The sequence below is a fragment of the Carassius carassius genome, chromosome 26 (assembly GCF_963082965.1).
Source record: "Carassius carassius chromosome 26, fCarCar2.1, whole genome shotgun sequence".
Taxonomy (NCBI): Eukaryota; Metazoa; Chordata; class Actinopteri; order Cypriniformes; family Cyprinidae; genus Carassius; species Carassius carassius.
In genome coordinates, this window is record NC_081780.1 from 17,697,215 (window position 1) to 17,713,758 (window position 16,544).

Sequence of the window (16,544 nt, forward strand, 5' to 3'; positions counted from 1 at the left end):
TCTTACTGTGGCTCCTTGCATTGCAGTACTTTTGTTTCCGAACTTATCATCTAAATGCATTTGCTGGCTGCACTTTACAGTAATTGGCCTCAGCTCTGCATATTTTGTCTCTCATTTACATCAAGCCAAGTTTTTCTAAAATTTTTGACACTAGCTCAACTCTGCTGTCAATCCCACAATCCCCCATACATTCAGCCCTCTCTCATAGGGTAAAGAAAAAAGGATGTTACATATTCATCTCCTCATCTGATTTTGCATAACATGCCCTGATGTTTTCGTGACTCCTCTAGTCTTCCTAAATTTCATTAGTCTTAATCTGCTTTGCAGCATTATGTTCATAATGCACATCTAGCCTAGTGGTTAGACAATCCACTTTCTCTTAAGAAAAAATCATTCAATGAGAAATATAAATATTCGTCCAGACACAGTGTAAAAAAAATCTATACAAAAAAGTGTAACATTGTGTGCCAAAGGCTGTTGACCAATGGAGGATATGAAAATAATGCAATTGGACTGTGATCAATTTTGTACATTTTATATGATAATTATTTATCATGTGTATATATTCAGCACTTTAGATGTGTGTTTTTATTTAGGGGTTGATGATGGTGCAGATATTCCACGAGACATGGTAGTGGGAATATATGAGCGTATTCAGCTGAGGGAACTACGATCGAATGAAGACCATGTCACTTATGTCACCAAGGTGGAGCAAAGCATTGTGGGAATGAAATCGGTGAGTGAAACAGTTTGGGATTTTCTTTACAGCTAATATTCATGTCATACTACATCCAAATACATTCTAGGTACATGACTCTTAATTTGTCACAATTGAACAGTCAGATTTGTGCAGTCATTTTGTCATGATAACTGAATATTACTAGCTATTTATATATATATATGTACATAAATACATATGTATGTATGTAATAAGCATACAGTATACCACTCTGAGACCATATTAAAATATGAATACGCTTTATCTTTATAACATCGGTGTTCTGTTATTTCACCTCTACCGTCTCTAAATGTTGTATGCATGGAGCAGCATAATATAATAATTCATTGGGCAGTTGGTGATTCATTGCGGCTCATGCCTGTAGCATTGCTGCCATTCTTCATTACTGCAACAGAAGAACTGCGACACTGAATAATCTCACAGTTTTTCATTCATTATCTTACCTCAGATCAACCCCTCACTGTTACATCTCCCACCCACACTGCAAAATTTATCACTAATTATGTCCTTTTTTTGGCCAGTAAAAGGCTTAATTTATTTTACATGTCAAAGTACATTTTAGAGCATTTTCGATATTTCCCGTATTTCACGATATTTCAAGTGTGGGTGCTGTACATTTTTCTTCTAAGACTAATGTTTAAAATACAAACTTATAGACACTATTTATGAAGGCAAAATAAATTGAATTCAATATATATTATCTGAAAACTAATTTTTTGCCCCTAAAGTAAATTTTGTATTTATTTATTTATTTATTTATTTATTTATTTATTTATTTAATAAAATCCTTACCTGCTGTATCTGATAAGACTGTTCTTGTAGCCCATAAGTTTATAACTACAGTTTGATATATGTACCTAAAACACTTTACATCATCAGTAAAGCTTAGCTTAATTCACTGGCATGGCATTGAGTGCGTATTCATGACTTTTCTTGTGTATTGGTAAATCATGTAAATGCAGTCTGCTCAATTTTGCTAAAACCCATAACTCTCATTTGCTCTTTGCAATTTAATTCTTAGTCTGTGATATTGCTTTATGTTCCACATTTAAAACAAATGAAAAATAACCAAAAGTAGCAACCCTATAAAGTTGCTATATATATATATATATATATATATATATATATATATATATATATGTGTGTGTGTGTGTGTGTGTGTGTGTGTGTGTGTGTGTGTGTGTGTGTGTGTGTTTAAATGCTGTCAACGTAACTTTAACATTTTTTTCTTTAATTTTTGTTTCTGTCCTATTTCTTATGCTCACCAGTACAGACACAAAGATAAAAAGTTATTTCTCTATAGATAATTTAAGTCTATCCTGCTATCCCTTTGCACAGATTTATCTTCCCATGTTTTTGTTTTTTGTTTTTTAATCTAGCAGATTTATGAGAACACCTGCCGCTGTCATTAAAAAGCATTTTTAATGGATTTGTTGTTCAGTTCTCATAAAGTCTGGTAAAGGACAATGCTTTAATCCACAAATGGGTACAGTAATGCATTGTGTGTGTGTGTGTGTGTGTGTGTGTGTGTGTGTGTGTGTGTAGTTTGGTTGATCAGCTTGAATTTGTCCTCTATAAACTGTTTATTACAATGTAATTATCTTTCTCTTTGTCTCTCTCTTTGTTTTGCATCTAGTTATGTATTTCAGAAACATGTATGGTACTTTTATTTCATGCATGTTTTAAAGATGTTTACAGTATATCTTTCCTGGTTTTGCTAACTAACGTTGCTCAGGGCTGTGTTTCCAAAAGCACTATAAGCCTAAGTAGACTGTAACGATCATTGGTGCCAGTACAACCTATATATGTAAGCTTTGTTCAAAAAACTTAGTGAGCTGCCAATTTTGGCAGAAGCACTTTATACAGTTTAAGTACTTTATACAGTACAATCGAGTACTATGTAGAGTAAAAGTTTACTGTATGTTTGCTGTGTATTTTTATGCGTATTACAGGAACAGTTGACCAAAAAAAAAAAAAAAAGATATATTGTAGCTTCATAAAATTACTGTTGACCCACTGATGTCAGTCACATGGACTATTTTAACAAATGTCCTTACTACCTTTCTGGGTATGAACATGGTAGGCTACAGTAGTTGAATTGCTGTCTATGCAGGGTCAGAAAGCTCTCAGATTTCATTAAAAAAAAAGAAAAATCTTACTTTGTGTTCCGAAGATGAACGAAGGTCTTACAGGTTTGGTACAACATGAGAGTGAGTAATCAATTACAGAGTTTTCTTCTTTTGAATTTATTTATTTATTAATTTATTGTTAACTAACCCTTTAAACTATCACATTATTAGCTTAGTAAAATGCTAACGTTGAAGTCAATTGTGAATCAGGTCCTAATGCTTATCAAACTGGTCACTGAATGACAAATTTTTATTTCATACTATTTTTCTAGATACATTTTTAATTTTGGCAAACAGATTCCTACAGTAAACAAATTCAATGTAGAATGAGAGGCCTTCTGTTGTTAGTCAGTCTCCCTCAAGGTTCTGATACTGAAGATGTTCTCTATTTGCTGCAATGCAGTCTTTTTCTAGTGCTTAGCAACTTAGCAATCATAGAAGTCAAGGACTTCGATTTAGTGAAATCATTTCACATTCACCTCCAGCAGAACTCCACCTGGTTTACAAAAATGTTTCATTCTCTTATAGCCAGTAGACATATTTTTTTCACCTTGGACTGGAAAGCAAACAGCTTTGAAAGACAGGATTTAAAGGTTATCCAAAACAAAAGCTAAATAAATAGGAAGTAAATAGAATTGGGGTTTTATTTCCTAGACATGAATGGATTATTGAAATAAATTTAATAGTATAATTTGACAAAAGCAGTGAGTGCATAGATTAAAATTCTTATTTAAAGAATAAGCAAATAAACCTCTGAAATGAGAGATGTCATGATTAATATTTTTTATGGGGGAAAATACTACTATTTAATACACTATATGCATTGATAATGATTTAAGTATTTGCATGGCTCTGCAGGAAATTGGAAATAGTTAATTTGCCAGCAGCAGCTTTCGTACCCTTAGTTGATAAAGATGTTGCAGACACTTGCTGGTCTGTCTTTTCCCCTCACATCTCATTCATCACCTCAGTCTTCTTCTCCCAACCTCTGTCTGGTTGGGCTTTTCAGGTTTTGCTGCCATTGGGGTTTTTGCAGGTCACATCCCAAGTTTGCAGAAGAGCTTACCTGCAGGCTTATTTTTAATTATTGGTTCTCAGTCAGGGGGCTGGGAAACATTAGGGGGGCACAGTAAGTTTCTAGGGGGACGGCAGGATGGCTTAAAAGTATTTTAACTATTTATCATTAAAAATATTAATATATTTCTAATTTACTGAAATAATATAACTTGAAAATTAAATGCTAAAAATATTTATTAATTTATTTACTCACTCACTCACTCACTCACTCACTCACTCACTCACTCACTCTATCCCTAATCACAGAATGACTCATGGTTAATTTAATATCTCCACCGTCTTCTTTGAATATAGTGTTGGACAAAAGGTTAAACGACTGTTTGAAATGTAATTTGAAATAACAAATGAAATGTCACTCAATTTGTATCTTTTAGAGAAGTAATTTTGTGTGTCCATCCTCAGGTTCTGTCAGTACCTCACAGGAGACTGGTGTGCTGCAGTCGGCTGTTTGAAGTGACTGACATCAATAAAGCCCAGAAGCAAGCTGCTCACCAGAGAGAGGTCTTCCTCTTCAATGACCTACTTGTGGTAAATACAAGTTACATTTAATTATGTAGATATTATTATTTTATTTTTAGTTATATGTTTTTCATTTTTTATTGTCTTGTTCTTTATTTATACCATTGTTAATCAAGGCAAAGAAAAAGAGAAGATGATAAATCCAAGTATAAGAATGGAGCATAAAACATATTTTTATCAAAACCCAAATAGAAAAAATATCTTATTATTACAGTGGTGCAGTAATGAACAAAACAAAAAAATCTCCACAACACAATGGAAACAAGCCACAACACAGTGAAATAAGCACAAAACAACAGAAGTAAGGCAAAACACTGTGGAAACAAGTTATAACAATGAAATTAGCACAACACAACGAAAACAAGTCGCAACAATGTAATTATCACAACACAACGGAAACAAGTCACAACACAACACAATTAGCACAACATGACAGAAAAAGCCACAACAATGTAATTATCACAACACAACGGAAACAAGTCACAACAATGAAATTATCACAACACAATGGAAACAAGTCGCACCTCAGAAAAATGAGCACAACACAATTTAAACAAATCAAAACAATTAGATTATCATAACACAACGGAAACAAGTCACAACAATGAAATTATCACAACACAACGTAAAAAAAGCAGCAAAAATGTAATTGTCTCACAACGGAAACAAGTTGCAACAATGAAATTATCACAACACAGTGGAAATAAGTCGCAACATTGAAATTAGTAGACACAACCAAAACAATTTGCAATATAACAAAATTAGCACAACACAACGGAAACAAGCTGCAACAATGAAATGATCACAGCACAATGGAAACAAGCTGCAATACAATGGAAACAAAAATTAGCAGGAAACAACAAATTTAGTCCTATGCGTTGTGTTGTGGACTACTGTGAACACCATAGATTATGTTCAGAATAGCATACTTCCTTACTACTATTACATATACTGTGCACAGTGAACATTTTCCATATTCAGAGAATAATGCACTCAACTTGATCTTCCATTTTCATGCGCTTTTTGCACTACAGAGTTTTTCCCCATTGTGTGAATGCAAATCTAATGAGGTCCTCTCTCCCCAAACTGCTCAAATAATTTGGTCAAAGCCACAAAGTACAGCCCTTGAAATTAATCAAAGATTAAATGTCTGTTATAATTAATGGAGGGCATTAGACTGACTGAAAGGCTATCACAGCAGTGTATTAAACTATTCTCATAATTGCAAGAGCTCATGTTAATCTGGCCATATAAAATGGGAAGTGAAAATCACAAAACATACTTTTCCCATTACAGTCATAAGTGAAATGGGGTGAAATAAAGCTATTTAAATATGCAAATGACATCTGCTAAATGAAAACCTCTCCTCACATTTTAAATGAAATAGAAAACTGAGAAATATATAAAATCCAAATATCCAGTTAATATCAGGCAATAACTCATTATTAAGTTTTTGTGTCAATGTCGATTCTCATAACTGCTTTTCTAACTTTGCTCAGAGGTTTTTGGCATTAATTGTGTTGAGATATGAATTCTTCTTCTTCACGAGGTTCTCACGCTTTCCTTAGGTTTGTGGCAGAATTAAATATAGGTTCCATATTGTGGTATTTTGAGTAAACCAGTAGGGATTCTGGTAAGTAGACTCCTAACACTACACTAATCTGTGTGGCCTTCTATTTCTCACGTACACTCCAACACTTACAATCTAACACTGAAAGACAGATAGCAGGGTTGAATTGGTGCTATTCAAAATTTAATTGAGAATGTCAGCTGAGAGTTAAATTCCTGGATTTAATTTAATGTAGCAAAAATAATGAATACTTGTAATCTGAATGCAAGGAAGTAGAAACAAAAACCCAAATGTATATATATATATATATATATATATATATATATATATATATATATATATATATATATATTGTGTCTATATATTATGCACCTGTACAGTACAACCAAGTAGTGTATGAACTTTATTAGGTTATTTTTGTCATTGATAATCAGAGTCTGGTAGCCCCTCCCCCTCCGTGACACAAGTTGTGACAGCCGAGTGCATGAAGTGTCCAACATTCCACACTTAGTTTTTTAGTTGTTTAAGGGCATCATTTGGGTTTTTAAATGCATTGGAATTTTTAGTGTGAACGCACTACTCGCACTATTTGTTCTGCAAAACATTACAGAATAGTACTGCATTTTTGCAAGTATGCAATTTGGGACACACCTAAAGTGTATTAAAAGTTGTAATATTAACTAGCTTAGCAACAAGCTAACATAAATACCTCCTAATCATTTGACTTGAGGAATCCTATTTGTGTGGTGTGCTGCTAATGTAGAGAGAGCACTTATAAGGTATCACTTTAGTTAGTATGCTGCCTTAGAAGTGTCTATGGTAGCTAGGCAGTTCATCAGGATTTGGAACAGAGCTAGTGTTTACCATTTTTACTCTTTTGCTCAAATGAGTGACAGTGAATCTAATTGGAATGTCTATTTTCTCCCTTCACAGATTTTGAAATTGTGCCCAAAGAAGAAGAGTTCAGCTGCATACACGTTTTGCAAGGCCATGGGGCTGCTGGGCATGCAGTTCCACCTGTTTGAAAACGAATGTAAGATCATACCGTTTTTGTGGTAAATCCACCCTATAGGCTCATTTGAAATTTTGCATAAATAGTTGGATAATTTGCACAAAAATAAAGATTTATTTTCATTCAGTTCTTTCTGAAATACTGTTATGACCTCAAATTACTTTTTAATGGTTTGTATGCTAATATACAGTATTTTGACATTTGAATCACATAACCAGCTACAAATAAATGGCTTTTTATCTGACATTTCTTAATTGATTTGATATGTATAACAACCAATATAAAATGTTCCCACCAAAGGCATCGCACAGGTTATGAGGTACATTTTCCCAAAAGCATGGCTAACTGTGGTGGTTACCTAGCTAAGTTCTGTTAACCCTTAAACATATACCTTGAGTCTTTAGTGAAGCGGGATGTCATTCACCACCCTCACCTCCCTTAATTAATTTTTAAAAAGTGTATAGGGTCACTAATGACCCGAGGTCTTTTTTTTTATTAATTTTTTTTTGTATACCAATAAATAAATATCTGTAGACTCAGTAAGTGCAATTCACCTTTATTCCTCAAGTTGGCACTGTTACACAATGATGATATGATGTTTCACTCATTATTATTATTATTATAATTATTATTATTATTATTATTAGGCATAAAATAAAAGAATGTCATCAGTAAAATCTAAACTGGCTTGAATGGCTTTACTGCAGCATAATTACACAATGAAATACAAATCTCACTATTATTTTACGGTGGATGTGGTGAATAAGCTGCCAGCGATCATAATATTGATTTTAATCATAGATCATTTTGAGAATATGGTTTGAGATGTCACAAATATGAGCCATATGCTGAATTGTACTGTGACAATGACAGTGATTGTAAAATAATTTGCTCGAATTGAAGCCTTCCTAGTTTCAAAAGGTAATGAAATATGATTTATTTTATTATTTTGTCATTCAAATATTAGGAAAGTTTTATACCATTGCAGCAGTTAGAAATCAGTCCCTACTAGATATATAGGTCTGTGTTGCTGAAGACCCAAATATGTAATAATGATCTGCGAAACATTTGTGCATTTAAGGGTTAAACTGTAGTAATAATGGATCTTGCAACCATAGTTGCTTTTAACTATAATTTATTGAATCAAAGAATGAAAAATATGTCAAATGCAGGCATTTCACTGGAGGTCTCAGAATTTGTCCACCACATCATACTGTCGTGCAAATGCAGTAACTAGCAGTCCCCTTGGATTTGGGTTTGACTAAAACTATTCACAGATTCAGAGAAATGGTCACTGTGATAAATAGTTTTCAGATCATTTAAAATCCAATTTACTGTTTAAACTTTGAAGACATTTTGTGCAGTACTGTATTTTACCTTTGTAGGGTAGTGTAGGTAACCTGATCACTATGAAGTGAAGAAAAACTTCATATGAAATCCAGACAATTATGCGCCTTTCAAACACCCACTTCTCAGATTTCCTTCCAACAAAAAGAATACCACATGATAAATGAAGTTGACAGGCAGCCTCTCATTTTCCAATTAAGGTAGCCACAAGCCCTTCTCTTTTCCTCCCACTCATTCGCTTTCACTCACACACACACATGCACACACACACACACACACACACGCACAAACATTCATGGCAGCTGGTGCTGTAATTAAGGGAGAAGAGAGTGTCACAGCTCACGCTTGTATTTCACCCCACTTGATTCTGTAATGATTGACTGAACAGACTGGATGTCATAAGAGAGACACAAATGTGTAAATCAGCAGAAAAACAAACATGTTTCCAGCCATGACCATGACAGTAAAAGACACTAAATATTTGCTGAGTTGACAGTGACCCTAGTGATGGAGTTTGTAAGGCTTATAAATGTAAATACAGCAAGAAATGTGAAGTTGTGCTATAAATATGTTATAAAGGTGTTATTAATGTGTTATGAATGTGTTATAAAGGTATACATATGCTGTAACAATGTAATAAGTTTCAAAGCCAGTCAGAACATTAACAAAACATCATCCTAGCATAATTTTTTCAAACGTCTGTTCTGCTAACATCAATTGGGCTATGTCGGCTACTGGTCAGAAATAGTCAAATAAGAATTTAGGCAGTGTGTTAGGCTACTGTTGGAAGTAATACAGTCTTTCCAAAATCTTTCCAATTTCATGACAGTTTAAAAGATTATGGAAATAATGATAATAAGCGATAACCATTGATTTTTATAAAGAAACTTTAACACCTGGAATACGCTGAGGTGTTTCCAAGGGTGGGCTTGACTGGCCTGTAAACTCATATTGAAATCCAGAATATAAATCAAGGTCAACCAAGTCCAATATATATATATATATATATATATATATATATATATATATATATATATATAATTATACATATATATACATAATTTATATATATAATTTTATTATTATTATTACTTTTTTGTTGTTATTTTTTTCTTATCCATTGAATATTCTGTTTTACTTTGGGAAACATATTTAATAAAATAGCATTTATTTGGTATTATTATAATTATAATTATAAATTTTTTTATTATTAAGTATTATAGAAAATACAATCATCACACATTTCGTTAGTGGCAGTTTCCAAAAGTGACCATTTCTGTCAAGCTTCAAAAAAAGTCTATATATATATATATATTTTTTAAATATATATATATATATATATATATATATATATATATATATATATATTTTTTTTTTTTTTTTTTTTTTTTTTGGCTATGACAGAATTAAAGTGGATGAATAATTGAATCTGGAAGTGAAGACATTCTAGATGTGACCTTAAGAAGAAAATTGACAATATTATCAGTGAATAACAACACAAACCTTCATTTTTTCTAATGTTTCTATTTTTTCTGTTTTTGTTTCAGACTATCCTCATGCCATCACTATTGTGTCTCCATGTTCGGGCTCTGATAAGAAGCAGGTGTTGAATTTCTGTGCTCAGAGCGCAGAGGAGCTGCTCAAGTTCGTAGAGGACCTGAAGGAGTCCATCGCTGAGGTGTCAGAGATGGAACAGATACGTATTGAATGTGAGTAGGATGTGTGTCAATATGAAGTGCATGTGTATAAGAGAATATATATGTATTCATGTTTAATGTGTTAAGCTGATTGCACATCATTTGTGAAGCAGACATGAATGATACCACTCGACATCGATAATTTTCTAAGCAAATGGTTTTCGTCTGACTGACATTTTTAGGGGATAACCTGAGCCATATCTATAGAGAACAGAATATCATAGACTTGTGAGTGGCTCTTTTGAGTTGAACTAGTTAGCAATCAAATGAAAATATACTTTTTCACTTGATTTCTTTAAATTATTTTTTTATTTTTTTTTTTTGCTTCGTGATGTGAATCAGCAGTCATCTATTGAATATTTGAAAGTGTTTCCATGGTAACTCTGGGTAATGCTGCTGGGTTAACAGAAGTATCCCAGTTGTTGGCAGCTGTAATAAAACAGATGCAGAGACACATATGATTAATATGTAATGCAACATTATAATACATTATAAGTAATTTCCCATACAGTTCCTTAACATTTATGCCCAGCCACCCACTACCATTCAAAAGTTAGGGGTCAGCAACTATAAAAAAAATAAAAAATAAAAATAAATAAATAAATAAATAAAAAGATAAATGCTGTTCTTAATCATTAAAGATAGTTAAGTAAATGCATCAAGGTTTCAACAAAGAAAGAAAGAAAGAAAGAAAGAAAGAAAGAAAGAAAGACACAGGTTTACCAAGAGGGAAACATTACCGTGGAAGAATTCACATATGGGATTACCCGTAGGGAATCAAGCCATATGGACACCTAGCCCAGTACAGGGGCTGACTGGGACTCCGGGCATGCTAACACCAGTACTGGGCCCGGCGACAGACTGCTCCTCCAAGTCTGACCGCCGGGGGTGCTGGAGGATGCTCAACCAGGGTACACCAACAAAGAAAATCTACTGGGCGAAGAAAGGCGCTCGCATCCCCGTGTAAGGGGGAATGACGCAGCAAGCGTGACACCAAGCCAGCCCTTCCTGCCAATTACCTGTTACCCAACACAGGGGAAGAAACTTTGTGAAGGTGTTAGGTGTTGTCCAGCCCGCAGCTCGACAGATGTCTGCCAGAGAGGCGTCGTGCGCCAGCGCATAAGAGGTGGCCACACTCCATGTGGCCAGGAGGCAAGGCTCGCCTTGTGAATGGTACGCAAAGGCGGTGGCATCCACTATCCAGTGGGCCAACCTATGCTTGGAGACAGCCTTCCCCTTCCCCTGGGTGCGGTCAACGTATATATGCAAAGCACTCTTACGGGACACAGCAACAGGAAGACTGGATCTGCCTCCTCCAGGGGTAGTGCTTGCAGTTTTACCACCTGGTCTCGGAAGGGAGTGGTGGGAACCTTGGGCATGTATCCAGGCTGTGGTCTCAGGACAACGTGAGAGTAGGCCGGCCCAAACACAAAGCACTCTTCACTTCACTCTTCACCCGACCCTCTTGACGGAAGTGAGCGTGATCAGGAGTGCTGTCTTGAGAGACAGGAACTTAAGCTCGATTGAAACCGGCGGCTCAGTGGGACAACTCTGAAGTCCAGACAGAACAATAGAGAGGTCCCAGGAAGGTATCAGGGGTGTCCTAGGAGGATTTAACCTTTCTGGCACCCCTCAGAAACCTAACAATCAAGTCATGCCTCCCCAGGGACCGGCCATCAACTGCATGGTGATGGGCTGCAATGGCAGCCACATACATTTTCAAGGTAGAGGGTGACAGCCTACACTCCAAACCTTTCTTGCAGGAAAGAAAGCATGACTCTGACCAAGTATCTCTGGGGGTCTTCTCGGTGAGAAGAACACCAATTCAAGAACAGACTCCACTTCAGAGCAAAGGCCTGCCTCATGGAGGGGGCTCTAGCCTGAGTGATAGTGTCTACCACTGCCAGTGGCAGATCACTTAGGTCTGCCACGTCCCATCCAGAAGCCACACATGGAGGTTCCAAAGATTTGGACGTGGTTGCCATATGGTGCCCAGCCCCTGAGAGAGGAGGTCCCTCCTCAGGGGGTAGCACCAGGGTAAGTCTGTCACGAGGAGCATGAGTTCCGAAAACAGGTCCGGGTGGGCCAGTAAGGCATAACCAACAGGACCTGTTCCTCATCCTCCCTGACCTTGCACAGTGTCTGTGTGAGCAGGCTCACTGGGGGAAACGCATACTTGCATAGATCCCGAGGCCAGCTGTGTGCCAGTGCATCCGTGCCCAACGGGGCCTGAGACAGGGAGTAGTACAGCTGTTAGTGGGACAACTCATGGGAAGCAACTCATGGGCTTCCCTGAATCGACTCCAGATCAGCTGGACCGTCTGACTCTCCAGCCCCAACTGACTGAGGTGTCGAAGCACCAGGTCTCTGTGACTGCACAACTCCTCTCATGATGAGCCGGTCATCGAGATATCGATGTTGAGGATCCTGATGCCCACTTCACGCTTCATCAACCGAAAACGCCTGCAGGTCCCCGACCCTCTTCACCGAAGCCAAAGCCGTCAGGAGCACAGTTTTCAAAGATAGAAACTTTAGATCTACTGAGAGCAAGGGTTCGAAGGGAGCCCTCTGCAGTGCCGATAGAACCACTGCGAGGTCCCAAGAGGGGACTTGCTGAGGGCGAGGCGGATTGAGACTCCTTGCTCCTCTCAGGAACCTGATGATCAGATTGTGCTTCCCAAGAGACTTACCTTCAACAGGGTCATGGTGAGCCGAAATGGCAGCCACATAGACTTTGAGGGTGGAAGGAGACAGCCATCGTTCCAACCCCTCCTGAAGAAAGGAAAGCACTGACCCGATCGGGCATTTCCAGAGGTCCTCAGGCCGTGAAGAACACCAAGTGATGAAGAGGTTCCACTTCAAAGCATAGGAGTGTCTGGTGGACACGGCTCTAGCTGAAGTGATGGTAGCTACCACCTGCGGTGGCAAAGTACCTAAACCTTCCATGACCTGTCCAGGACCCACACATGTAGGTTCCAAAGATCGGGACGTGGGTGCCAGAGGATGCCCTGTCTCTGAGAAAGAAGGTCTTTCTTCAGAGGAATTGGCCAGGGAGGGGCTGTCGCGAGGTGTACAATTTTGGGGAACCAGGTCCGGCTGGGCCAAAAAGGCACAACCATGAGGACTTGCTCCTCATCCTCCCTGATCTTGCACAATGTCTGTGCAAGAAGGCTCACCTGAGAAAGCCCAGTGGCCAGCTGTGTGCCAGAGCATCCATGCCAAGGGTGCCCTCGGTCAGGGAGTAAAACAACTGGCAGTGGGAATTTTCTGGAGAGGCAAACAGGTCTACCCGAGCATCTCCGAAGTGTTCCCAAATCATCTGAAACGACTGTGGGTGGAGTCTCCATTCCCCGGAGTGAGACTGCTGCCGTGAGATCTTGTCAGCTGCACAATTGAGCCTGCCCAGGATGTGAATGGCACAAAGTGACCTTAGATGCTTCTGACTCCACAAGAGGAGATGGCGAGCGAGTTGTGACATGCGGCGGGAGCGTAGACCACCCTGATGGTTGATGTACGCTACGGTCACAGTGTTGTCCGTACGGACCAGAACATGCTTGTTCTTCAGCAGGGCCCTGAAGCGGTGCAAAGCAAGACGTATTGCTTGCAACTCGAGGCAATTGACATGCCACTGAGGTCGGGGTCCCACCCAGGAGCCTGACGCAGCATGCCCGTTGCACATGGCACCCCAGCCCGTGGCAGAGGCATCTGTTGACAAAACAACATGTCTTGACACAGGTTCTAGGTGCACGCCGGCCCGTAGAATCGAGGGTTCCAACCACGGGGTGAAGGTTCAGAGGCAGGCCGGAGTTACAGTCACTCGGAGCATGCCCAGTTGCCATGCCCACCTCGGGACTCGGTCGTAAAGCCAGTGCTGAAGCAGTCTCATATGGAGTAACCCGAGCGGTATAACTGCCGCCACGGATGCCATATGCCCCAGGAGCCTCTGAAACAGTTTCAGTGGAACCGGTCTCTTGCCCTTGATTTGTCTCAGGCAATTCAGCAGTGACTGCGCGTGCTCGTTCCTAAGTCACGCGAACATGGCGACCGAGTCTTTTTCCATACTGAGAAAAGAGATCCTCTGCACAGGGGAGAGTTTGCTCTTTTCCCAGTTGACCTGAAGGCCCAGCCGGTCTGAGCACCAGGTCCCTGTGCCAGCACATCCGCGCTCGAGAGTGAGCTTGAATCAGCCAGTCGTCGAGGTAGTTGAAGATATGGACACCTCGTTCCCTCCGCGACTTTCGTAAAGATGCAGGGAGACAGGGCCAACCCGAATGAGAGAACCTTGTCCTGAAATGTCTGCCCCTCGAAAGCAAACCAAAGAAATGGTCTGTGAAGAGGAATAATGGAGACATGAAAGTACACGTCCTTCAGGTTGATTGCTGCAAACCAAGCCATTGGACGAATGTATTCGAAAATGCGCTTGGGCATTAGCATCTTGAATGGGAGTCTGTGAAGAGCTCGGTTCAAGGCATGCAAGTCCAGTATTGGCCGTAACCCACCTGTTTTCTTGGATACTATGAAGTAGGGGCTGTAAAAGCCAGACTTCATGTCAGCTGGAGGGACTGGCTCTATCGCGATCTCTGCGTGCATGACAGGAGCATGTTTGCCCACCATCGTTGCACGAACACCCCAAAATCTGGAGGGACGCCGGGCGAACTGAATCACGTAGCCAAGCCTGATAATCCGGATGAGCCAGCGGGATGGCCTGGGAAGCTCTAGCCAGGCTCCCAGAAACTGATCTAGCAGGGTCAAGGGGACTACAGGCGTACCCACAGTGGGGCAGCGAGGTGGAGCAGACATGAGGGAGGCATGGGAGGCATAGAGTACCTTAGCGGGGGCAGAGTGCGGGAACTCGTCTGACTCCAAGTAGCAAAGAGGGCATGAGAAGGCGAAGCGTTCTCGAGCCGGCTTTGCATGGAAACTGGCAAGGGCAGAGGGGAACGAGAGCAGCGAGGAAGCATTTCGCCAATTGTCGTTCATGGCCTCTTGGGACCCGGAGGTAGAGGAAACAGCTTTTAGTGAACAAAGGGTTCTCCCCCAGCCCTCCTCCATGGGAAGGAATGGTCCTGTTATCATCTCCTGATGAGCTGACGTCCCCAACTCTGATAGGCTGCGCCGCCCTTCTGCAGCCGTCTCCTCGCTGCAGCCAGAGTGAAGGCTGCTGCTGTCAATGTCACCTTTATTTATATAGCGCTTTAAACTAAATACATTGCGTCAAAGCTACTGAACAACATTCATTAGGAAAACAGTGTCAATAATGCAAAAATGATAGTTAAAGGCAGTTCATCATTGGATTCAGTTATGTCATCTCTGTTCAGTTAAATAGTGTCTGTGCATTTATTTGCAATCAAGTCAACGATATCGCTGTAGATGAAGTGTCCCCAACTAAGCAAGCCAGAGGCGACAGCGGCAAGGAACCGAAACTCCATCGGTGACAGAATGGAGAAAAAAACCTTGGGAGAAACCAGGCTCAGTTGGGGGGCCAGTTCTCCTGTAGTTCCAACCAGTAGTTCAATTCCAGGCTGCAGCAAAGTCAGATTGTGCAGAAGAATCATCTGTTTCCTGTGGTCTTGTCCTGGTGCTCCTCTGAGACAAGGTCTTTACAGGGGATCTGTATCTGGGGCTCTAGTTGTCCTGGTCTCCGCTGTCTTTCAGGGATGTAGAGGTCCTTTCTAGGTGCTGATCCACCATCTGGTCTGGATACGTACTGGATCCGGGTGACTGCAGTGACCCTCTGATCTGGACACAGACTGGATCTGGTGGCCACGGTGACCTCGGAACAAGAGAGAAACAGACAAATATTAGCGTAGATGCCATTCTTCTAATGATGTAGCAAGTACATAGGTTGTTATGGGAAGTGTTTCCGGTTCCGGTTTACCTAATTAATGCAGCCTAAAAATCCTTTAACAGATTTGGATAATAAAAGCATATTAGTATGTTATGTGTATGCCAGGTTAAAGAGATGGGTCTTTAATCTAGATTTAAACTGCAAGAGTGTGTCTGCCTCCCGAACAATGTTAGGTAGGTTATTCCAGAGTTTGGGCGCCAAATAGGAAAAGGATCTGCCGCCTGCAGTTGATTTTGATATTCTAGGTATTATCAAATTGCCTGAGTTTTGAGAACGTAGCGAACGTAGAGGATTATAATGTAAAAGGAGCTCATTCAAATACTGAGGTGCTAAACCATTCAGGGCTTTATAAGTAATAAGCAATATTTTAAAATCTATGCGATGCTTGATAGGGAGCCAGTGCAGTGTTGACAGGACCGGGCTAATATGGTCATACTTCCTGGTTCTAGTAATAACTCTTGCTGCTGCATTTTGGACTAGCCGTAGTTTGTTTACTAAGCGTGCAGAACAACCACCCAATAAAGCATTACAATAATCTAACCTTGAGGTCTTAAATGCATGGATTAACATTTCTGCATTTGACATTGAGAGCATAGGCCGTAATTT

The 16,544-nt window shown here is 39.5% G+C and overlaps 1 protein-coding gene across 3 annotated transcripts in view; it reads left to right on the forward strand.

The window, feature by feature from the left end:
* The window catches only part of LOC132105917 (IQ motif and SEC7 domain-containing protein 3-like), a 149,871-nt gene that overhangs the window by 115,996 nt on the left and 17,331 nt on the right, over window positions 1-16,544 (forward strand). For 2 of the 3 annotated variants that reach the window (XM_059511453.1, XM_059511456.1), the window contains exons 8-11: window positions 579-736; window positions 4,348-4,473; window positions 6,968-7,067; window positions 9,941-10,102. In XM_059511453.1, the coding sequence (XP_059367436.1) occupies window positions 579-736; window positions 4,348-4,473; window positions 6,968-7,067; window positions 9,941-10,102 (546 nt within the window). The remainder of the gene's footprint in view (window positions 1-578; window positions 737-4,347; window positions 4,474-6,967; window positions 7,068-9,940; window positions 10,103-16,544) is intronic. The other variant, XM_059511455.1, reaches the window with a different exon arrangement.